Here is a 25,800-nt window from a genome sequence, read left to right on the forward strand (position 1 = left end):
CTCCATGAAATGGACTCATGCCCTGTTTTTGTCTGGTATTTAGTGCTGCTAGGATGGGACCCTAGCGATTAGTGATCATGATTATGTACTAGAAAGAGTTAATACACAAAAAAGATTACTAAATAAAATCATGGAAATCCAATCTACTGTAAAATGAAAATTAAATAAAGGCATAAGTTTCCAGACACAGAAAGCTAGAGGTTCCTTTTTAACCTTTAGCATAAAATCTATTTGCTGCTTAAAGAAAAGAGTGCCAAAGACTTACAACTTTGTCTGATTGCACTTGCTTTTCAAAGGAACATGGAAGCATAACAGGAGCTATTATTATTAACTTACCTTCTACATAAATTCTACATATTTATTACTGTGGTAGAAACCAATTAGCCAAAACTGTTAAGCATGCGAGCAGTAAGATGTTGTAGTGGTTACTGCTGTTGCCTTATGGATGAAGCTTCCTGATATCAAATCTCACAGCCTGTTTTGTCCATGTAGACTTTTCACATTCTCCTTGTATCTACTTTGGTTTTCGTCTAGGTGTTCAGGTCTTTCTTGTGCCTCCCCACAGATGTGCTAGTTAGGTTAAGTGGCCCACCTGAGACAGACTGCTGCAGGGATATTTCCTGCTAGCTGGCATAAATATAAAGATCTATTATTATTATTATTATAGGGACTGGGCACGTTTGAGAATGTTATTTTAAGTAGTCATTAACTTGTTGTAAAAGCAACACATCTCTAAAAAGTGTATCAGTTCATCTGAAAGACCATTTATACAAACACCCACACTCACATTGTGTCATGTTTCAGCCAGCATTTTCCCCCGGCTGGTGTTCACAGTTGTGTTTCTTGTGTTTTGTTTAATTTTATATCATTTATTTGTGTTAATGTTTCTTTTGTTTGTATGCATATTTTACTGTGTGTGTTGGGAAAGGGGTGTGGCTTAGGTAATATCTCTTGTGTTTTTTGGGTGGTTCCCCCAAGGGGCAGGGCCACCTGCCAATCACTGCCAGGAATGGCCCTCCACTCTATTTAAGGGAAGGCCTCCCATAGTTCCTAGTGATTCATGGAATATGCGTGGGAGTGGAGTGTTTTCTTGTGTTTCTATGCTTTTGCTTTATGATTTTTCTGGATTTTGAAATATTGCTTCTGGGCTTCATATTGGGACTGTGTTTACAGATTTTTTTGAAATTCTGCTCTGTTTCACCTATTTTGGGGCTTGCGTGCCGTCTCCGCATTGCCTTTTCAGGAATCTACTTTGTGCTTTTTGGGACTTGCAGAGCTTTTTCTAAAATAAAGCATTTATTTTTATAAAGAACTGTCTTGGCCCTTTGGGTATCTAGCCAGGGTATTTGACAGTGTTTTCTCTGAGTGCTTTGGCTCCTGTGCTTTCGGGACTCCCTGCTTCATGACACACTGGGCAAATCTGGACTTGTAAATTAAATCAAAATACATTTCTTAAGAATGTGAGAGGAAAACCTGTGCAGACACAAGCAGAATATTCACGTACCAAATTGAAAAACAACTGGCCTATACATTCAAACCAAGGACACTGGAGCCATCAGGAAGTAGCATTAACTACTGTGTCACAGTGCTGCTAGTAAAATATAATATATGAGTTAAAACACATGTTCATCTTTACAATAGGTGCAGTATATTAAAAAAATATATATTCTCATCCCTGTATTTTCATTCAAGAAAACATCAGGGATATATATGCCTTCAAGATAATTACAAGTAATACCTGTTAAATTAAAATTAAGCACAAATTGGTGAGTTGCTGCATGCAGCATATGTATCACATCGCCCATATACATTTTTTCACATGAAATCTTCAGTTAACAAGTTTAATACATTCCTCTGCCTATCCATTTAAATGCAGTGATATCATTACACTTACATAATTCCTAGAACAGCTACTCAGTCTTAAAGTTGATTATAGTTTTAGCTGCCTGTTTTGCTCCCATTACTGAACTGGTTTGTTACAAAAGTACATTTTTTATCATTTTCCATTATGTTGTGAATGTTTGTTTACATCATGTTACCATAAACATTATGCTTTTGATTAATAGAGAACATGTGAAATACAGCTATAAAACTGGGATATTTTTCTTTTTTCAAGGCAATGGTAATCCATACTGTCAAGAAGCATGCACTGTGTTCCATTTTTCATACCTGTCTGGTTTGCTGCTCCATTTAGTTGCAAGCAAAAAAGAAAACAAGGCAACTGTTAGCTGGCCAAAGCCAAAGGACAGTAACCATGACAACATGTTATTCATAGCAATTTTACTGGAGACATGAACCTTTACAGCAGAATTAAAAAATAAGAGCTCATCAAAACAAATAATGCCCACTAATGATGCTGTAATAGAGGGTACAAGGTGATATTAAAATGACAATACAAGGTGCATCCCAATTGAGGCAATCTTCCATAGGTCTGGTATTTTCTACTCCTTAACTCATATGAAAAAGAAATCATACCAGTAATTTTGCCTGAGGAAGCATTTCAACAAAGTATCATTTTAATACCAAGTGAGAATTGCATAGAAGTTCTACAAACATTACATTTATTATTTAAAATGACTTTATGCATGAAATGTTTTTATAGCAAAGATAATACAATCATGCAGCATGAAAAACAACCAGAATAAACAAAATATATATATAAATATATAATTTTAAATTTACTTTCAGCTTATCAAAAAAACAACTATTATTTCTAATCAGTGAAAAAAGTACAGCTGTAATTTTCAAATGGATGTTTAGTAAATTTAAGCTTTCCAAATTCTCTTCTCTGCTGTGATTATTAACTTATATTATATGGAACAAGACAATATTTCTTGACAAAATGGGCTACTCTCCATCTTTGATTGCAGTTAAATTCTGAATTACTTACAGCAGAGCTGTTTAAAATGGAGTTGGTCCAGCTTGACTATTCAAACTACAGCAGTGAGTTTCCCTATAATGTCTAATGTGTTTTTGAACTTAACCTGAGATTATCTGGTTTAAAAGTACATACATACCATGCAGGTTTTAAAGACATGTCATGTTCTGTTTAAGAATCTTCATCAAACATACTGTATGTGACAATGACAACTTTTGGTCTTTTTGCTTCTCTTATACTCAAATATATTTATCTACAGTCTTCAAGAAGCCCCTGACCTTTTAACTATGCCTTTCTATTGATATGAAACAAATAGTATTTTAAAAGTGGTGGAATCACTAATGAGCAAAAATTAACTTTGACAGCAGCAGACTGTAAAGCACTCTAGCAACAATAATGCTTTACCTTTTATACAGGAGAATGGCAATGACAATGCAAATGATGAAGACTACTGCAAGCACTGGTCCAACCACCCAAATCAGGCCTTCTTCTTCATCGATGATGGGCTGAGGATCAATATCAGCAGAAACCACGGGATCTGAATATGGGCTGGTAGCATACATTGTCTGAAGAGAAGCAAAACATTACAATCCAATAAAGCAATGGTAACTTTTAACAATTTGATAATATCATTCTGTGTATTGCTAAGGGTATATTTTAGATTTAAGACAAAGTAATTGAAATTTAGTAGGCTACCACATAAAAACAATACTTCTTATATAAGTACAAATAGTACAAAAATGTATAGATCTTATCTAATGAAGAGTTTATTATGAATTTAATGATGACCAGGTTAACACAAAGCTATTTTTATACACAGTACACATTCCGTTTATAAGAAAAAATTATAGTACTAGTGGTAGCAAGCTGGGAAACCTAAAAGGGATTAAGTATTTTGGGTATTTGTTGTACATGATCTTTTACTTTATGAAAAAATGTAGCATTTCAAAATAAAACTGCTTCAAGTAGGAAGCAAGTGAGTGTTGGAATTATTGGTTTGGCAAGTTGTGTGGAATAGAACTTGAACTGCAATTTATTCATATCACTTCATAATACTTTAACTTTACACAGACATTGATTATTTCTATTAAAATATTCAAAGTACAAGCATATTCATCAACATCTAATTCTATAAACTGTGTTCCTCTTTGGTGTAAGATTCTTGCCTCTGCGGAAAATCTCATCAAGCTGACTGAAGCATTTCTTTGATATTCTACAGATGGTTTCCATCACTATGCTTTGCCTCACTTGCACTATTACAATGGTATTTCTGCCGAGGCCAAGCTGCTCAGGCAATAGCCTCTGTGTATGTCAGTTCTGTACTTTTTCTCAAGCAATTTTTAGTGACTCTAATTTCCATATCTTGAAATATTCTTACAGTATATTTCAAGATGTAATATGCTTTAGAAATACATTTTACATTTTTAGTAAAGTATTTGATGCTTTATTGTCATATAGCATTTTTACCTATTTACATCCCATTTTTATGTTTCTTGTTTATTCAAAAAATATTTGTATTAATTTCACGCCCTACTGGACTAAAAATCAGACAATAGCAACATGAACAGCAAATGTAGACAAAATTCGTTGCCTGTTGTCTGAAGAGAAAATATGATGAACTTCATGTATAAATCACTAAAAGAAGAAATATAAGGATATAAGGAAAAATGGTGTCTACTGCTATTAAGGATAATTGTTTAGTGCCAATAAAAGGAAAAGCAACAAAGGCATAGAAGCTATGCAAGAATCAGCCCTGGACAGGTCCTGAATTCTAAAATACAATTCACAATACAAACGCACATTTTAAATAAACTGATATGAAATAAATTGTTGTGAATAAATTCACTCTTATCTTCCTTTTTTCGGCTGCAAAAATTATAAATGAAAAATATTGTTACTGTAATGTTTTTCCTTATTGCTTCTGTTGTGCTAATGTTTCACTATTAGCATTTAATAAAACAGGCTTAATGTTACAATTCTAAGTCTGCTCATTTTGATCATGTCTTGTATTTATGAAGCTCTGTTCACCATATATGTCCTAAATCCCTCTTTGTTTGTACATCTTTTTGCCTTTCTTTACCAGCCATGCCAGTCATTGACACAGGAGTATGTGATGCACAGACGTAAGCTTCCCAGCTTACCATCTTATGCTGGCCACTTGCCTTTGTTTTTTAAGACACACCTACCTTCTTATGGATGCTGTTCAACATCACGTCCGGGAAGGGGCATGGATGCTGTGTATCTATTTATCTATATATATACCGTGTTTCCCCAAAAACAGGACCTACTCCGAAAATAAGCCCTAGCATGATTTTCAGGCAGCCCTACCCCAAAAATAAGACCTAGTCAAGATCATCAGCTGAAAAGTAAGGCGCCTAAGGCCAGGTTTATACTTCATGCGATGCATGCGTGAGCCCGAAACATCCATTAAATTCCGAGGACACTTTGCCACAATATCTCTGAAAAGAATGTTAAATATTTACATCCATCATTTAGGGGATGCGCCCATTCCAGCAGCATCGGCGCAAGACAGAAACAAAGTCTCTGGACCAGGTATCAGCTCATCGCAAGGTGAACACAAGCGCACACACATACACTAGCGTCATTGTAGCTTCACCAAATCTCCAAACTTTTATATCTTTGAATAGAAAACTGAGCCCACTGTGGAAACCCACCAGGAAAAACATGCAAACTCCAGGCAGGGATCACAAGGGACGTGACTCCGTACTGCGAGACAGCAGCGCTACCGCTCTTCCACTGTGCCACCCCATATGAGTAACTATTAGCAGTATTCTTTATTTAAACAAAGTTAACGACTTATCTATAAAAAGTAACATACAGTGCATCTGAAAAGTATTCACAGCGCATCACTTTTTCCACATTTTCTTATGTTACAGCCTTATTCCAAAATGGATTAAATTCATTTTTTTCCTCAAAATTCTACACACAACACCCCATAATGACAACATGAAAAAAGTTTACTAGAGGTTTTTGCAGATTTATTAAAAATAAAAAACTGAGATAGCACATGTACATAAGTATTCACAGCCTTTGCTCAGTACTCTGTCGATGCACCTTTGGTAGCAATTACAGCCTCAAGTCTTTTTGAATATGATGCCACAAGCTTGGCACACCTATCCTTGGCCAGTTTTGCCAATTCCTCTTTGCAGCACCTCTCAAGCTCCATCAGGTTGGATGGGAAGTGTCGGTGCACAGGCATTTTAAGATCTCTCCAGAGATGTTCAATCAGATTCAAGTCTGGGCTCTGGCTGGGCCACTCAAGGACATTCACAGAGTTGTATTGAAGCCATTCCTTTGATATCTTGGCTGTGTGCTTAGGGTCGTTGTCCTGCTGAAAGATGAACCGTCTCCCCAGTCTGAGGTCAAGAGCGCTCTGGAGCAGGTTTTCATCCAGGATGTCTCTGTACATTGCTGCAGTCATCTTTCCCTTTATCCTGACTAGTCTCCCAGTTCCTGCCACTGAAAAACATCCCCACAGCATGATGCTGCCACCACCATGCTTCACTGTAGGGATGGTATTGGCCTGGTGATGAGCTGTGCCTGGTTTCCTCTAAACGTGACGCCTGGCATTCACACCAAAGAGTTCATTCAATCTTTGTCTCATCAGACCAGAGAATTTTGTTTCTCATGATCTGAGAACCCTTCAGGTGCCTTTTGGCAAACTCCAGGTTGGCAGCCATGTGCCTTTTACTAAGGAGTGGCTTCTGTCTGGCCACTCTACCATACAGGCCTGATTGGTGGATTGCTGCAGAGATGGCTGTCCTTCTGGAAGGTTCTTCTCTCTCCACAGAGGACCTCTGAAGCTCTGACAGAGTGACCATCGGGTTCTTGGTCACCTCCCTGACTAAGGCCCTTCTCCCCCAAGCGCTCAGTGTAGATGGCCAGCTAGCTCTAGGAAGAGTCCTGGTGGTTTCGAAACTTCTTCCACTTACGGATGATGGAGGCCACTGTGCTCATTGGGACCTTCAAAGCAGCAGAAATTTTTCTGTAACCTTCCCCAGATTTGTGCCTCGAGACAATCCTGTCTCGGCAGTCTACAGACAATTCCTTTGACTTCATGCTTGGTTTGTGCTCTGACATGAACTGTCAACTGTGGGACCTTATATAGACAGGTGTGTACCTTTCCAAATCATGTCCAATCAACTGAATTTACCACAGGTGGACTCCAATTAAGCTGCAGAAACATCTCAAGGATGATCAGGGGAAACAGGATGCACCTGAGCTCAATTTTGATTTTCATGACAAAGGCTGTGAATACTTATGTACATGTGCTTTCTCAATTTTTTTTATTTTTAATAAATTTGCAAAAAATCTCAAGTAAACTTTTTTCACGTTGTCATTATGGGGTGTTGTGTGTAGAATTCTGAGGAAAAAAATGAATTTAATCCATTTTGGAATAAGGCTGTAACATAACAAAATGTGGAAAAAGTGATGCATTTCATCATGAAAGTGATATCAAGTATAAATCTAAGAATTGTAAATGTGCACAGAGCTGGAATATTATAAATTTAATGTGTTCTGTGTGGCGATGCTGCTTGCCGTTGCCGTCAACAACTGGTCGGTTTTAAGATGACGTTTATGACAGTCTGCTTTAATGATAAAGTAAACTACAAGGTTAAAGTGATCATTTTGAGATTAAAGCCGAAATTTCCACTTTAATCACAAAATAAACATTTTCATTATGTCCTTATTTTTTGTTTCTCTGTGGCTCAAATATGCCGGCAATATATTCTGATGGTATTGTAAAGGTGCAAAAAAAAAAAAAAAGACGGTACAGAAGATGGTGTGTGAGACTTTTAAAATGTATTGTGTCATTACTTTGGGGAATATGCGATGCTTGAATATAAAAGCCCCACGAATGCATCTGCATGTTGGCATTTTGCTTCACCTGTACATCGAACCATTCATCAAACACCGAAGCGCGCACCTCGACCCTGAAGGATCCTAAAAGTGGCTGGAGTAACAAGGAGTTCAGGCTGAAATTCAGGGTTTGAATGTGGAGAGTTATGACAATATTCCAGAAGAAGATGACGTGGCTGTATCTGGATAAACGTATATTGTTGTACATGAATAAATATAAGATATCCCCCGAAATTAAGCCCTAGTGCATCTTTTGAAGTAAAAATTAATATAAGACCCGGTCTTATTTTCGGGGAAATAAGGTATATATATATATATATATATATATATATATATATATACACAGTGATACCTCGGTATATGTCTGCTTTGGAATAAGTCCAACTTGGTATACGTCCTGTTTGGACACAAAAAATTTTGCTTGGTATACGACCTTTGTTTGGAATACGACTCGCGTGCTAACCTTGTTTACCTCTCTCGAGACAAAGCCACGACTGCCCATGAGCGTTAGTACGCCAGTTGCTAGCATTCAGTGAACAACCCGCGCTATAACTCTCTGTGAACTTTCACGTGTGTGATATAGAGGGTCCACAGCTCCTGTCAAAGTCCAGCTTTAAAATAAATAATCACCGCGTTTGCAGCTTGGTGAGGGGGCATGGTGGTTATGTGGCTGAAGGTTGTCAGGGCGATTAGTGATGTGGGCGTTTCTCACCTAAGTGCACTTGTGAGGGACCGTCCGCATTCATGATTGTTCCTGGGGTTGCTTATCTTGATAAACAGAAGCGCGAGTCAGCTAGAAGGGGAGTAAAAAGAAAAAAAAGACGGGAGGTTGTGTGAGTGAGAGAGAGAGGGCTGCTTATCTTGATAAACAGAAGCGCGAGTTGGCTTGAAGGGGAGTAAAAAGAAAGAATGGACGAGAGAGAGAGAGAGCGAGCGAGAGTGTGCATGGAATAAGTGGCTGAAGCAGGCAGTGTGAAGGTCAGCTTCAAGTAGGGCGACTCCCCAGTTGGGAAGCAGGCACCAGGCTTCTTGTTTTTTTGTTTTTTTTCAAGAATGCTTCCTGCTTTTAACTTTGTTGTTTTTAAGAAGACTTTTTTCTATTGTTTTTAACCTCCACATTTCACTTCTGATTTTATGGATTATTTATTGGAACTTTGGAGATTGCACTTTAATTTGAACACCTTGTTTTGTTAATTGTTTTAATAAAAGCACTTTGCACTTTTTCACCATCCCCTTGCTTTGTTGTTACCGATGAGGTTAGCAGTGAGGCACATTACCGACAGTGTAGGATTCAAGGGCTCCCCGGCAGCAGATGGGAGCATACAGCAAACCTGCATCGTCACAACGTGATTTTGTGTTTTTTTCATGTAAATTTGAATTGATTGTTGAAAAGTATGAAGGTGGCATGCATTATCCGGGACATGGCTGTTGCATACCGTTTGCCGAGAACGACGGTATCTACGATTGTGAAAAACAAAGATGTCATTAAAAAGTAAAGTGAGGTAAAATTTTCATTTATTTCATCTAATTGCTTTTGTATTTATTTATTTTAGTATTAAGCAGTGTTTCAATTATTTTATAGAAACCCCATCAATGTATAATATGCCAATAGCAATAGGATTTTTTTTTCATGGGAACGGATTAATCATTTTCCCATTATTTCTTATGGGAAAAATTTGTTTGGTATACGTTCTGTTTGGTATAAGTCAAAGGGTCTGGAACGGATTAAGGACGTATACCAAGGTTCCACTGTATATATATATATATATAAATATATATATATATATAAATGTATATATATACATATATATACATGTGTTACACACTAGCCTCTTTGCAGTTCTGCCGCTCGTGTATGGAGATGTGTGACGATGCAAATTCACTGCATGCTCCCATCTTGCGTTCGGGGAGCCCTGAACCGGTAATGTTACCGATGAGCACGGCAGTGAGGCACAACAAATAGAGCAAGGGATTAGTGCAAAAAAAGGTGCCAACTGCTTTTATTAAAAACAACCAACAAAACAAAGTCCAAATTAAATAAGTGCAGTGCTTTTCAAATCATTAAATAAATAATCCAAAAAAACAGAAGTGAAATTGTGGAGGTTAAAAAATTCAATAAATAGAAAAACAACCCTTTAAAACGAAGTTAAAACGAAGCTGGGAAGCAGTCCTTTAAAAACAACAAAGCCCGGTGTCATCTTTACCTGGTGGTTCCCCTGCTTCTCCCATCTGGGCCCTGCAACAGAAGAGCCGCCCTACCAGCAGCTGACTTTCTCTCAGCTCATCTGGTCTGGAGGCCTCCCGATCCCTGGCTTCGGTCGCACACTCTCTAGACCAAGACTTGGCTTCCCTCAAGACCAGGACGCTCACGTCAGGGAATTCACCGCCGAAGCCTACTGACTCCCGCTGACTTCTCAGCCTTATGTGGCCAACCGTTCTACTGCCGGTCACTCCCGTTCCTACTGTCCTAGATGTTGGCCAAACACCCCTGCTAGGGCTCACTGTCCAGCTGCCTGCCTGTGAGCCTGCGCGCTCGCTCGCTCACACCGGCTCTCTCACCACACTGCTTCCTGCTTTCTTGTGCACTCCTGCAACTTCCGCTTTCTTTTCTTTCTCCCTTTAGCTGCCTGGTGCTTCTATTGATCAAAAGGACGTGGCAGCTGTGGCAATCAGCAGCTCCTGGGAACAATTACTGATGCGGACCATTTCTCACCTGTGCACTTAGGTGAGAAACACCCACATCACGAACTCCTAAGGAACTTGTTACATATGCATCAACACAATGTATAACTGCCTGTGATTGAATTTCCTTTCTTGCTCTCTATTAAATAAAACAACCTTTTCAAATGTTTGGCTGAGATTTGTTAATTGTCTTTGCAAAAGCTATTTTAACTGGAAACTGTTAACGTTTTAATATGAATGGCATATCAAGATCTCCTTTGTTATCTAATGTTATTCGTGGAAGATGTAGTATATTACCTTTCTTGGATATATCCTTCTTTGTACAGTAATTCGTGTGTTGTAAGGCCGGACAATGTTAACGGTTGTAGATATTCTTTTAGATATTGTAAGTTGTTGTTTTCATCTTCCATACGATCACCATCAACTGTTTCAGCATTATCTATGGATGTGCATTTAACCATTTTGCCGTGTAACTGTTCAACATTTTTGCCGTTAATTAATTTGACTTCCTCGTTTCTCGGTGCTAGGATTGCGCGTGTACTCATTTTTTATGTCGATAACCCTTTGTGATGAAATTCTTTAATAAGATTTGGACATAATATGTCTTCTTTAATTGGGAACTTAAAGTGAGGAAAACGTTAAAATGTATAAGAGCTGAGAGCGCAGGAAGTGTGTCTGACAAAAGCATTCATAAGAATGAGAGTTGAGAGGTCCATGGTCTTGTTTCAAAATGTTTGAGATAAGGGCGTGAGTTGAGATCTAGAAACACACATTTAAATGCTGTTCACTGTAAAAAATGCATTAGCTCAACAGATACATTAGGAGAAAGCTTGGAATGCAATTGTAGAAATGAACAATGCAGCAGGAACTAAAGTTTAGGAAAACAAAGAAATAAACATATTTTAGGACTTATATAAGCATTTATATAAATTGGAGATAAGACATCATTTAGAGATAATAAAGAGAAGGTAACTAGTTGATAGGACCTTGTAAAACATGGGGGTGCCTAACAAATGTCAACAACAGTGTCTATAATAAATCTGTAGCTTGTATGTCCTGGATGACAGTATTTGCCATTTTTGCAATAATTACCTTAGGTTTTGTATTTATTTATATTTTTAGCATTTTCTTGTAACAACATTTGTAATTTTGTTAATTATATAATTGCCAACATTTTGTAACTATTTTTTTCCTATTTTGGCCATGTTGTTTTCCTTTCCCATATTTACTGCCAGCCAGCTGACACAGCTGTATTGGCCAAAAATATAAAAATATAATCAATTACCTCCTATATAAGATGGTGGCACACAACTTCTAGCATCAAATACTTTAGATTTTTCAAATAATATACATAATGTGTAGGATTAGTTAGGGGCAAAAAAATACAAGTTAGTAGTTTTAGGACCTTTCCAACATTATTCTGACTATTAATGTTGGTTTGGCCTTTTCTGGCTTTGACAATTGGTTCTAGGTACTCTGACTCCAGCCTGCTCTAAAATGACATTTTTTTGCATGATCCACCTTGTCTTAGATAGATAGATAGATAGATAGATAGATAGATAGATAGATAGATAGATAGATAGATAGATAGATAGATACTTTATTAATCCCAAGGGGAAATTCACATTCTTTTATGTCCTGTTCAGTTTACCTTTATTTTAAAGTCTTTCGACATGTTTTTTTAAATAAGTGCCCAAAACAGTAACATCTTAAAAAAAAAAATCAAACAGAACAAGCAGAACAGGCTTCAAGTTTATTGTTGGTGGGGCTGCTCTGTTAAAGTTATAAAGAGAAAAGTCTATTTAACCTTTACATTTGCAGATGAAAGGGTTAAAGTTTGAACTTTTTTGTGAAGTTCATAGAAGAGCCAGTTCACATGTACTGTATGATGGGCTTTGCCTAAACCTAGACAGAGTATAGTGGATAAAATTTGAAATCACTACAGAAAAATTGACAGTAGAGAGCTTTGCATAACATAGGTAACAGTATTTAAAAAAGACAAAAATTCTAATTCTGGTAAAACGGCATACAGACTAAGACAAGAATTTCTGCTTTCTTCATTTTCATCATTAATATCAGTATCTTAAAATAATAAAGTGGTAAAGTAGGATCTCAGATAGGTAGAGAAGTTTAACAATAGAAAAACCTTAAGTTTGCAAATTGTAGAATATTTAACAAAGAACTGAAAAAAGTGAAGTACAGTATGTCAGTTTAAAGAAAATGGAAGAAAAGCACAAAAGGGGAAGAGGACATTAGCTATAAACCACAGATGATGAATAATGTTGAGTAGGTAAAGATGTTTTCTCCATAAGGTTTTCTAAGAAAACACTTTATGTGATGCCAACATTAAGGACAGAATCACAATAATCAACATATGATCAATCAAAAATGTCCAGAAAAGATTTCAATGCTTTTTTCAGTCCAATTGTTATTCATTATATAATCAAAGCAATTTCTCATTTTTAAATGCCAATTTTTAATAACAATTATGCACTTGGAAGTGTTAAGCTCTTTGTTTAAAGTTGGTTTTCCTAGTTTACTATAATTTACTTCATCCTGAAATCATTCAGTTTGCTGCCACAATGTCTTCTTTGGCTGCTAAATATAACAGCATTAATTTGTGTAAACGTTCAGACATGAGGCCAAGGTTTCACAAAAGAAAAATATTCAGTAAAGGAAAGTAATTACAAAAATTGAATTCAACTTTAATTTGAACTTTTGAAGATTGCTTTTTGCCAAAAACAAAACATCAAATAATTATGAGTTAGATTAAGTGAGCTTGAAAAATGTACAGTATGCTACATTAATTTACTCTATATTGGTATGCTTTTTTAAAAGAAATAATGAAAGCTACTCTGAACACGCTACTGTACATCAAGCTTATTGGGATAAAGTCAAGGCGACCATTCACACTTGGCTTTCATGATATAAAAGGTTGCCAGATTGGCTTGCCAAATTTAGCTTTCACTTATGTTTCCTGCTGTCTTTTATCAAGCTGCTATCTAAAATAATGAGTATTTTGCCATTAAATATGAGCTCATGCATAGGAAAAACCCCACAGCCTGTTACAAAGAATATACAAGAGGTTTGCTTAATCATTACAATATTATCTTAAAACATTTTTAAATGTCACAGATAAAATTCTTTATGTTTTACTGCAATGAGAACAGTATGGGCTTCCCACTTATACTTTTGATTAGATATTATATTTTACTATGTCTGAAGCAAAGTATTTTTTCCAACTAAAAAAGTTGTTAAATTGGTTAAACAATTCATTCACTGAAAACCTATGTAACAAAATGATTTAACCGTTGTTTTTAGAACATTGTTGCAAGCTAGTTTTAACTATAGTACTGCAGTAACTACAATATAGTTTGATAAAAAAATAGCTTAAGAGATTTTGAGTCCTACTGCATATTGGCAAAAAATCAAAAACTAAAACTTACATTCTCTGATATCTCCAGCACAGCTAAAACAAAGAAAACGTATTCTTGTCCATTCTGAAGTTGCTTATTTTCAAAGTCACCATACACCTTTTGATCTCCAAGTGTAAACTCAGATGGAAGCTCTCTGAAGTACGCCGCAATGTAAGGCTTTGGTTCAGCTTGCCTTTTGAAACGAAGACTTCTGCTTGTTCTGTTAATCTCTTTGAGTACCTAGGGGAGAAAGGGTCACATTAGTCTGAAAATGTGTTTCTAACTCAGCAACATGCTGTAACGTTAATCTCAATCAATCCCTTTTTCTAGTTAAATGGACTATCATGTATAAAATGCAAAAAAGCTTTGCGAAATAGTGCATTTTCATTTTGTGCATTTCTCTGATTGCCTTAAAATCAGTTGCTCTGAATCATGGAAATTCATATTTCCATATAAAGGTAAAATATGTGAATACTAAATCATATTATATTTTAAAATTCATAGGTGAAGAAAATGAATAAACCAAATGATCTTATTGTGTAAAACATACAAATTCATTTTTATATTGTTAAGATATAAAGAATCATATATAATGGAATTTCAGATTATGTTTTCCATTATTTTTTTCAAAGTAGTTGAAAGTAAAATAGAATTTTAGAGCAACAACAAAGAGCTGCTGTGTACTCCAGCTTTAAAAGCAATAAGTGTTACACAACCCTCACTTACAAATCAGTAGTTCGGGAGCCTGAGACTACTAGTTTTTAATTCTGGACAACCAAACTACACAATCAAAAAGCCAAGTGGACTGCCAGATGTTTCAGATCATTGTTCCATGCAATAGTTTCTTAATCAAACACAATTTGACAAAAATGAAAGACCCAGTTCTTCATATACAATCTTAACTTTGGTGTCACTAGCGTAAAGCACCACATTCTAAAGTCTTGTTTATAACTTGATGCATCCACGCTCGTTACCAAGGAGAGCACAGAAAAGTTGGTGTAAGATGTGGTGATATGTACAGGGTTTGTGCCGAGTGCTGTCCACAGACATTTTCTAAGTACACGTCCATATGGGCATGGTACTGCGTTCCTTAAATGGTGAATTTCAAAAAGAGGTGGTTATGTGGGTGCTAGATTGATGAATGAAGGGCTGAATATGCAAACGTATGTGGTTCTTCTCTTTATGTATGTCACCCACTCACAATAAAATGTTTACCTTCCATTTGCTGCTGTTGGTTAATAAGTATGCAAACAGTGAGCAGTATAGTTAAACTGTGCAGCAAGTCTGTACAAGCAAGCAAGAGAAAAATAACTAGAGCTGTAATGCAACTGGGACACACTGAAAAAAGTACAACATTGATGTTGTTCATTCAACATAAATTTTCTCTTTCAAGCAACTTAAGATTAGTCATTTAGTGTTATAGCTTGAAATATTTGGTTTCAGATCTCAGTCAAAGTAAAAAAACTTGTTTGTACCAAAGTTATGGTGGAGGGAATAAACGTAAAAATCCTATTTCAGTTAACCTAATATTTTAGGTTGTTCGTGTGTTGCGTGGGAGGGGCCGTTTGTGTATTCTTCCGGTCGAACTTTCCAGTGTGCTGGCTTTCCAGCTGCCAGAAAAGAAGAACACTTTCCTGAGTGGAGTGGACGTGGCTATACAGGTCTGATCATTTTCAGCAGCAGACTTTTATAATAGAGGATTTCTGGTAAGTAACCCTGTTTCTCAACTGTTAATTTTAAGTATTAGAACTATTAATAAAAAAAAAACTTACTTTCAAGAAAGATGTAGAAATGATTAATAATTTTTTGTTGTACACAGTATTTAAGATTTACACTGCAAAATGCTTGAGTATTTGCACTAGATTTTAAAATAAATGTAAAAAGTACAGCATTGGAATGTGTTATGTTCATAATATTTCTAATAGCATAAAACAGGTTACGACAAACAAACCATTTTAAATTGTAACAACTTAAAAAATAGATTTACTTCAGTATAAAACAAGTGAATTGTACCCAATCACTCTAAATGATTTGCCTCATTGTGGGTTCAATAAGATAAAAAGAATTAAATTGGTTCAGATTGAAAATATTAAGTGTGAATCATTACCTTAATTATTTTAAGTTGAATGGAGGTTATACTTTTTCAGTGCAGTGAGGGCAAGAATAATATAAGTTAATCATATTCTCAAGTCATTTATGGTGATATAAACAAAGCAATAATTAACAACAGATAAGGACAAAGCACTATTCCACTATTGCATCAATACCAAAAACAAATGAAATGAATCATACTTTTCATAACTTTTCAAATACTGAAAGAAGTTTTATTCAGTGGATTAAAAATGGAGGATACTCCATAACTAGTAAGTAGGGATAACTGCAGGGAGAGGAAAGCATCATAGTCAAATTTGCAAAGCTGGTAGCCCAGCACACTACCATATTCATCCATCCATCCATTATCCAACCTGCTATATCCTAACTACAGGGTCACGGGGGTCTGCTGGAGCCAATTCCAGCCAACACAGGGTGCAAGGCAGGAAACAAACCCCGGGCAGGGTGGCAACCCACCGCAGGGCACACACACCCACACACCAAACACACACTAGGGACAATTTAGGATCACCAATGCACCTAACCTGCATGTCTTTGGACTGTGGGAGGAAACCGGAGCACCCGGAGGAAACCCACGCAGACATGGGGAGAACATGAAAACTCCACACAGGTAGTGCCACCCGACTACCATATGCATTAACAACTTTGTCCACCCTTTCCTACGCTAAAAAAGACCAATATAAAAAACTACATATTGCAAACTAAATAGTAATCCTGTAACACTGCAAAAAAGAAAAACTAACAAACAGTAACATTAATACCGCTAGCTTGAAATTGTATACTCTTTGCCTTCATGTTGAGTTTAGAGGTACATAACACACTTACAAACATTTACATTCATAGGAGCAGATCAAAACCTGACTCGTAAACTGGGCTACATCTCTCAAGCAGCTAATGTATTCTTACGTATATCTAGCTAAACGACTTGCTCTAAAGAACTACGTACAATAGAAAATTGAATGACAGAATGGTAAATGACTTTGAAAGTTATATCAGAAGATCACCTTAGCCATTGTAAGACATGTTTTTAGAATTAAAAATATGCTGTATTAATAAACATAAGTATACTGTATCTGTGAAATGTTTCAAGAAGTTGGAAAATGTATGTTGTGATAGACAGCTGTACAGTTGGGATGCCTGGGACATGGAAGGACCAGGAGAGCACCAATACCTCCCCTGGGACACGAGAGTGTGACTGCCCTGGGGTGCAGGGGAGCCACAAGATCTCAGCAGGGACGCTCCACCCTGTTGGGGCATGTGGCCACCACCAGGGGGCACCTAAACATTCCAGGAAACATGGACTGCAGCACTTCCGCCACAACCTTAAGTGCTGCAGGAAGCTAATCAGAAAACACCTGGGGCACATCCGGGTAATGTATAAAAAGGACCGTCTCACTCCATTCGTGGAGCTGTAGTTGGGAGGTAGCATGACAGAGCTTGACGAGAGAGGAGTGGAGGCGGAAGTAGAAGAAGATAATAAAGACTATGAGTGATTTGTGCACTGTGCTGTACTGGAAGGAGAAAACGCAATAAAAGAGTGTGTTTTGGACATAGCTGTCTTGGTGTCTGTTCATGGTCGAGGACAGTCTTCACAATATACATGTACATTTAAAACTAATGTTAAAATTCTTTGCTTACAGTGGGTCTGAGAATGGCAAAAAACAGAAAGACATACTTTTAAGATAAATACAGTAAAATTAAAACAACTTACAAACTGAAGAACTGAAATTAAGCATTTTAAAATGTGTGAGATTTTTAGAGTACTTTAATCTTTACTTTATCAAAGTGTTTTCTAATTAACAATTAATATAGATGTAACTAGTTATTTTGATTTATGAAAACACAATAAGTTGAATAAGAACAGATTCACTTTCAGGAATTGTAATCCAGTGACAGATAATAAGGATAGGACAAAAGCTAAGCAAAGTCATAAAATTTGAGGATTTCACTTGGGAACTGAGTTCTGATTGTTTACAAAGGCCTGATTAGAACAAAATCATCCAAAGCTAGACCTAAAGAGGGCTCAGTAAGGTCTAGCATAACTGCAGCTGCTATGCAATGGTGAAGATTATACATGCCCAGACACTGATACCATATGGAAATGTACAACATTTGTGTCAATAACCAAACATCATGAAGTAACTGTGACTAGCCCCTGGTGGATTAATGTGTGGAGCTGAGCGAGCTGGTCATTGGTGCGTGCTGGACTTCTTGGCCAATTATAGGGTGTGCAATAACAACATTCTACTTTGCCAATAATATTTTAAGACTGACTGGTGCTATCTCATAGTTTCATTATTAATTAAAATAATATCCGGAAGTGTACAGATTTAGTATACTATTTTCTACGTTGGACAAACGTCTTCCCAAATGTAATAATTTTAACTAAAGCAAAACCAAAACTGTTATTCAAACTCATATCCACAAAAAATGATTTTTTCCCTCTCATCAAATGTAAGCCATATCAGTGTGTGAGAAGAAAACATATTTCAATTGAAATATACAGTATTACTTATTACTGCTTATCCTGGATTTATATCGTTGAATGACATTTACTGTGTTAAGTGAAAGTTTGACCATTTCACTAAAACTTTGCTAACTTGGGTTTTTAAAGGCCTCCAGAATCGTTTACAAAATACTGGAAGCTTAAAAACAGCTGCTCTGTATACTTAGTACAGAAACTTTTATTTCTCCCATTTAGTGAATAGTGAACGATACAATGCATAGCAAGTCAGAGTAAGTGTAGACGAAAGCAAATTATAGAACTTTTTGGATATATTCTCAAATTTTGACAATCAATCAGTCAAAAAATTATTTTAAACTGTCATTCAATATGTAAATATACATTACTTTATTTCTATATAAATAATTAGCCAGTCAACTAATTCAGTAGCTCTAGTCAGGGTCAAGAATGAATGCTAACCTAAAGCATATGTTCTTCCTTTCTGACTAGAAACACTTCTCTAAACACTTTTCAGAAAAGTTCTGTAAGGTGGAAGTATCCATTACATTAGCTTGACAAAACATTTTATTAATTCAAACACCTGGATAACTACTGTCACAAACAGGCAGCACTGAATCAGTGGTTAAAGGGCTTTTGGTTCACTACTGAAGTAACACTTTGCTGTTAAGCCAGTGATTTGCAAAGCTTTACGGCGCACCCAGCCCCGAGTTTGTTGTTTGGCAATGCGCTAGAGAAACAGTGGAAAAAAATAATTATAAGGAAAGACGGCAGCAAGTATAAATGAAAAGAAAAAGCCAACCTTTCTAGAATTATAAAGGGAGACTAGGGACAGTACACAGAAGGTATGAACAAAATTGGTGTTTATCCATTGTTTTATACAGTTTAGTTGTACTTTTCTCCTTGACTTGTCATTGTAAATGAGAGATAAAAATGGTTATTTAATACAGGAAAACCTTTCTTCTAAGTTAACTAATCCTATTAACCACAACACAGTGAGAAAATGATAACTGATAGGACTTTATATTACCCATATTGAGCCAACACAATTTGCTTTAGATTAACTTTCTCTTTTGTAACAATTATCTAAAGAACAACTACAATAATGATTATAATGTTATGCCAAACAAATCCATGTCTCTGTTGCATGAGTGAAGAAAAAGATTTTTGGTTTTAATTAAATATTACTCAGTCTACTAAACATTATTTATCAACCTACATTCTTCTACAGTGAATTAAACACTGAAGAATACTGCTCTGCTTTATCCAATACAAATAAAGAGAATTTGACTAAACTAAAAAGGAAGCAAAATACAGATATATTTATGAACACCATGCATTCATTTATTTTCTGAACCTTCAATATCCATAATGTGTTGCAGGGAAATGGAGTCTGTTCTTTTTTACGTCAAATGCAAGAAATATTTTTAAACTAGCCGAAGCCCGCCGTAGCATACGATGGTGTAAGAATAGGAACGGAAAACGGTGAGAAAGGAATTCAGTATAAAAAAGGCTTAGGAAACCACCGTCACAGTATAACGAAAATTGCAAGGAGCGAAACCAATGCCAATGGTCGAGAGAGTACCTTCTTGTAGCAGGCTACGGAAAACATAGACATATATAGAAAGACGCCGCATTCACTGTGTTGCCCAGTCGACACGATAAGTCAGTGTGTCCGCCCTATTGCGAGTGGTAAAAGTGCCATTTAAACTAATACAGGCAGACGTGGAAACTGGGTTTTCTAAAGAAAAAACAATAACGTTTTAAATAGTATCATTTACGTGCAATTAGTTACTGTATATCCATTTATACACTAAATGTGTGCGTATCCCCTGGTCTTAGAGTTGGTGCGTGGGGCTCTATGAGTTGGTGGGCGTGGCTCTCTGTCTTGCGTGCGGTGTAAAGTCAACGTGGCTCAGAGGTACATGTGGACTTTTGCACAGAAGAAAGCGACTGAGCGACGCTGGACTCGGGAGGATGGTTACTGTTGGCGTGCGTGGCTCTGTTGTGCGTATCCCATGACGCGGTAGGAGGGTTAGAGTTGGCAGGCGGGGCTCTGTCGAGTGTATCCCAAGGTCTTAGAGTTGGCGGGCGGGGCTCTGTCTTGCTTGCTCTCAGTGTCTTGCTTGCGCTTAGTGTCTTGCGTGCCCTTAGTGAATTATATATATATATAGATACAAATGTTGTCTCACCAACACAGGAATTGGATGCATATGAAAAAGTAGATTTCCCAAATTGAGTAAACATGTGATAATTACTATACAAATACGAATTAATCAAAAAAAAAAAATAGCAAAGCTAGCTAGTATTATACAGCTGTTGTATAAGATCTCAAGTCTCTAAAGAATAAAATGTATATTTTTACAGTCTTAAATACGGTACTATAAAATACATGCACTCTTAAATGCTGTCTGATTACTTATTTTTTGAAATGATACACAAAACACTGTGGGTAAATTAAAACATGATCATACTGAGCAGACATGCAACAAGACACGTGAAATGAAAGGTGTTCTGGGTACATGTATTTATAAGACATGAAATTGAAAAATGTTTCTTTTTTCTGCTAAAACGAGCAACCAAATTGTCATTGTTTTGTATTACTTGTACACTTTATTTTTCTCTTATAAAGGAATGAATTAAATGTTTATACCTCTTCTAAATTCATCTCATCTGGATTGTCCCAAGGTTTCACAAACTTTCCACGTTGTTTCTTTAAAGGCACAACAATAATGTAATATCCTCTGGAAAATAATAAAGAAAAATCACAAATTGAAAAAAATAGAAAAGTATCAGTTAAGTGTTACAATAAGTGCCATGATATTGGACAAAGCAGCATTTCTTTGATGTCCAAATATACACCTTTCACGAGAATTATTGGCTTTACTCGGCTGACACATGACATGGACTGAAAAAACTTTCCCATTAAGTGCAATATTACTAATACATATATCTATTATAATAAAAAAATCCTGGTACAAGACAAGACTTAGTGCCACGAGATTTAACCACGCCCGGGACCGAAATGAAAAGACAAAGAGTAGATGACAAAGTAGAACGTCGTAAAGAATTCAAAAACATTGGAGCAATATACATGCAGAGCAGGTTAGAGATATTGAAAGTATTTAAAATTTGAAAGTCTCAAACAAATGATAGTAAAGATTACATTTAGTGCAAACAAATGGAAATTATTACTCGGTGAAATAACGGAACAGTGAAAAGAGATTGAATATATTGTTCGGATTTAAACTTTAAGTTGGAGACCTGTAGATCGTCTAATTCGTGTTACCATCAGGAAAAAGTAGTACTTCTTCCCAATCAAGAGGTATATCCATGAGAATTAAAAGATTTGTTGTTTGGTGAAAGTGAAGAGACGCGAAGTGGCTAGCATGTAGTGCAGGCTGGGTGGGGCTGGTGAACGAAGCGAGCAGGGAGCGAAGCCCCCTAGTACTTTATTAATAAAAAAAGCAATTATTTTATAAACTTTGTCCTGTAAGAAACTACCCATGTTGAATACCAGTATAGTGCAATACATGGTTATGGCAGACTACAGCCAATCCAGACATTTCTGGTTAAAAAGCAGGGACCAACACTGTATCAGACATAGCTCATCTCATGACACCCAAACTGACTCATGCCAGACTAATTCAGAGTAGTCAGTCAACTTAACCTGCATGTCCTAATGATGGGGTAAGGAAAATGGAGCAACCTACACAAACATGGGGAACATGTATAAACTGCAGACAGGCTGTGACTGGGCTCAGAATTGAATCCAGGCTGCTTGAACCTTTGCAACAGCAGTGTTAACCATTGTGCTACCAAAAAGCACATTAAGTAAAAAGATACATTAATTTGAGATACTCGCTGTACACGAGAACCCTAACTGTATTCTTTGACATGAACTCTTATTGTTTATAAATTGCAAAGGTGACTCAAATGGAAAGTGGAGACTTGTTTCATCTGATATCCTAATAAGACGGAAGCTTCAAGTAAAAAAGGAAGAATCAATATCTTAGATATCCCTGACTGAAATTCCTGGATTGCCATCTCATGAATCATTCTCTAGTTTCAATTCACACATATAGTACATAATATGGGTCTTAGCAGAGAGCCATCATTTATAATTTTTTTTTACTTTTATAGCTGTCTATGTGTCCAGGGATACAAGCATGCATGACGTTCTACAAAGTGAGATTTTATATATATCTGATGGTTAAGTGTTAGTTTTTTATTAAACAAATACATATTTTAAAATTAACCTGACCAAAATATATTCAAATAAAGCACATTTAATACATTGAACTCCTCATTAATTATAAAAATCTATAATTTGGCTTAGGTGAGTCTGGGCCTTGCCATATTTTATACCAAACAAGGAAAACAAATCCAATAAAAGTTAATCTTTTTATTTTTCTTACCATTCATACTTCCCAAGTTAGTGATGGGTTTAACATTTCTTCTTTGAATATTTGGCATTCACATATTTACTGTATTTTTTGAGGACTACTCACTTCACTTTTTCGGTTGTCTGGACTGTAGGAAGTTCTACGGTCAACATGCCATCAGAGTTGGTTTTCCCTATGAAGTAAGGCTTTGTACGTAGGACATCAGGAGCCGTCATTGTTGACACTCGGTGTTGAAGACCCCCAGCACTGTTACCTCGATTTGTAAGCAAGAAAGAGTACTGGGTTCCAGGCTGCAGATTGGTGATAAGCTTCTGAGTGACTTTCCCATCCACCTCAACACTTTGGCCATTGTCATAAAGAATCTAGAACACAAGTTTAAGACACTTAATTGGATTATATTAGCATCTTCTCTTGTTGCTCTTTTAAGAATAAATACATACAAATATAAACATGAAATGCACCATTTACCGGTGTCTTGTGTATATATCACATATAATATCATTTACAGTATACAGTATATCACATCATAAATGTACACTTCAGAAAGAAACTATGTAGTCTCACTAAAAGATTCAGGGATATTATTGAAAAAAAACATATTTTGCTAGTACAGTTTTATGATAGCATGTTTAAAAAAATTATTCACATTGTGTTTTCACTTTTATTGACTAGATAGGAGAGGCTTCAGTAACTTAACTCTGCTTTAGGTTTTTCAAACAGGTTTTGCAAATTTGTATTTGCATTACAGAATGAAGTTTAAAAAAACTGTATGTTTCTGTTATAAACCTTTTGTTACTGTGACACACATTTTCAGCTATCCTAAAACAAACACACAACAAACACTTGTATTGGCAGCATGTATTATTGTGTTATCACAACATACAAACTTCTAATTGAAATATCTTACATTTACCAGCATGAAGAATACTGGCAAACAGAGAAATCATATCATGTTAATTGCTATACAGAGTTTGATATATTAGTCCATTGGAACTTTACACAGTTTCAACTTAACATTACGGTTTTATACTGCAACACACACATGCACACTTGAGAAGCCAATGTATGCATAACATAATGAGGTCGATAATAATTAAAGATATTAAGGACACTTTGCAGCGCACTTACACAGACTATCACAAAGTGGAACATATTTGGTGCCACTTAATGCAGATTGTCTTTCCAAACTGAATAACTATATATATGAATGTTTCTGTTCAGACAAGCAATCAAGACACGAATTGCAATTCTGAAGGATTCACTGAACTTTATGGTCAACATGGGACACACTATAGTGGCTTAGTTACTTTATACATTTTCCCTGGTTGGAAATGTACAAGAAAGTAAACTATTTCTTAACAAAATAACAAGTATTAATACATATTGTGGTAAATACTACTATCTTGTGAAATGGGAATTAAACTGTTTAGCTTAAATATAATATCATTTCAGCATAATATTATTATACTACTGTGAATAATTATGGTGGCAACATTTTATTATTATGATGTTTCTCAACAATATAAATGTGGATGTTGCCAGCACAGAAAACAAAATGGATGCAGCTAAACACTAACAAATAAAAACAATAGTGGCAGAAGCTGAAGACTACTCTCTATTTTAAGTTCCATTTTAATGTGATAAGTCATAAACAATAAGACACAGTGAACATTTTATGATCCAGATGTGCAGAACTGATTCAGATTTAGCCCCAAAACTGCACAGCTCAAACTGCCAAATGCGGCTTTAATATACATTAACGTGAGAAGGGAATGCTTAGTTAAAATTCATTAACTGTTCTCTTCAAGGTGTTCAGCACACTGGAACAAAATTTATAAAAAGTACCCCATTTAATTGCATCTAATAAGCATATTATTCATCTACCCAAATCTTAAAAATATTAACTTGAAGCAAATACATTAACCCTGCAAATATATTCTGTGTCAAAAAACAGTAGTGGTGCAATCTGTATGAACATTGGCATACAATACCGGCAGGAGCAGGAGTAAAAGTTTACCATCTTAATTCTCAAGCCTGGGGACCTAACATTAGATGTTAGTAAACAGCTTCATGCAACAGAAGCTTTATGTTAAAAGGGGCATTCATCATGATTTCATTTTAAAAGTGGCAGATATTTGGCAATTCTGTAGTAAGACAGAACACAGAACTCGGAGACATGAGAATATTGGTTTAAGGGTAAAGTAAATTCGGAACCAAAAGACTTTTCCAATGCCAGATACTAGATGTTTTCTTAAGCATTTCATTTTTTAATAATTAATATTAATTATTAATAATAATTAATGTGAGTAATAACAGCCTCTGATGTTCACAAAAAAAAAGATGAGATTATAAAGCCAACTCTTAAATAAGATGGCTGTTATGATGTCACACTCCAGCCCATACACAATATAGCATCCTAACAATGGTTGTTGCAGCAGAGGAAAGTGAGTGATGTCATCATTGTACAATGATCAACAATCAGATGTAAAAACACACACACAAAAATAATAAAACAAACTTCTCAGTAACATACTACTAGGAAGTAAAAATGAGACTAAACCAACAACCTTTTTATTTACAATATCCTGTTATGTTATGATAATTCAAGATGATTGCTCTTTGCTCCTTATACTGCATCAATTCTGATTTTAAAAACAGTATAATACGTCAAGCCAATCATATTCAAAACTATTTCCAAAAATGGTCTTTGGAAAAGCAGCATAATTTATAACTTAAAAAATACATATAAAACTATTGTTGCTACATTAAAAGTGAAATGTACTGTACTTTATATAATCTACCTCTGTATGGTAAGTTAAACTGTAAGCTATTTGGTACATAATAATATTTAGAACAGCTGCTAATCTTGTGTTAAGCATTATAAGAACAGAAACTGATACTATGATGAAGTAAGCACAATTTTACCTAAGCGGCCAATTTTCCACTTAATGTACACATTATAAT

The 25,800-nt window shown here is 35.9% G+C and overlaps 1 protein-coding gene across 1 annotated transcript in view; it reads right to left on the reverse strand.

The window, feature by feature from the left end:
* LOC120532913 (receptor-type tyrosine-protein phosphatase delta-like) overlaps positions 1 to 25,800 on the reverse strand; it is a 468,738-nt gene that overhangs the window by 90,887 nt on the left and 352,051 nt on the right. The window contains 5 exon segments of the mRNA XM_039759401.1: positions 2,170 to 2,181; positions 3,284 to 3,444; positions 13,888 to 14,097; positions 21,084 to 21,174; positions 22,942 to 23,198. Coding sequence (XP_039615335.1) covers positions 2,170 to 2,181; positions 3,284 to 3,444; positions 13,888 to 14,097; positions 21,084 to 21,174; positions 22,942 to 23,198 — 731 coding nt within the window.

Source organism: Polypterus senegalus, chromosome 7 (genome assembly GCF_016835505.1).
Source record: "Polypterus senegalus isolate Bchr_013 chromosome 7, ASM1683550v1, whole genome shotgun sequence".
Classification (NCBI taxonomy): domain Eukaryota; kingdom Metazoa; phylum Chordata; class Cladistia; order Polypteriformes; family Polypteridae; genus Polypterus; species Polypterus senegalus.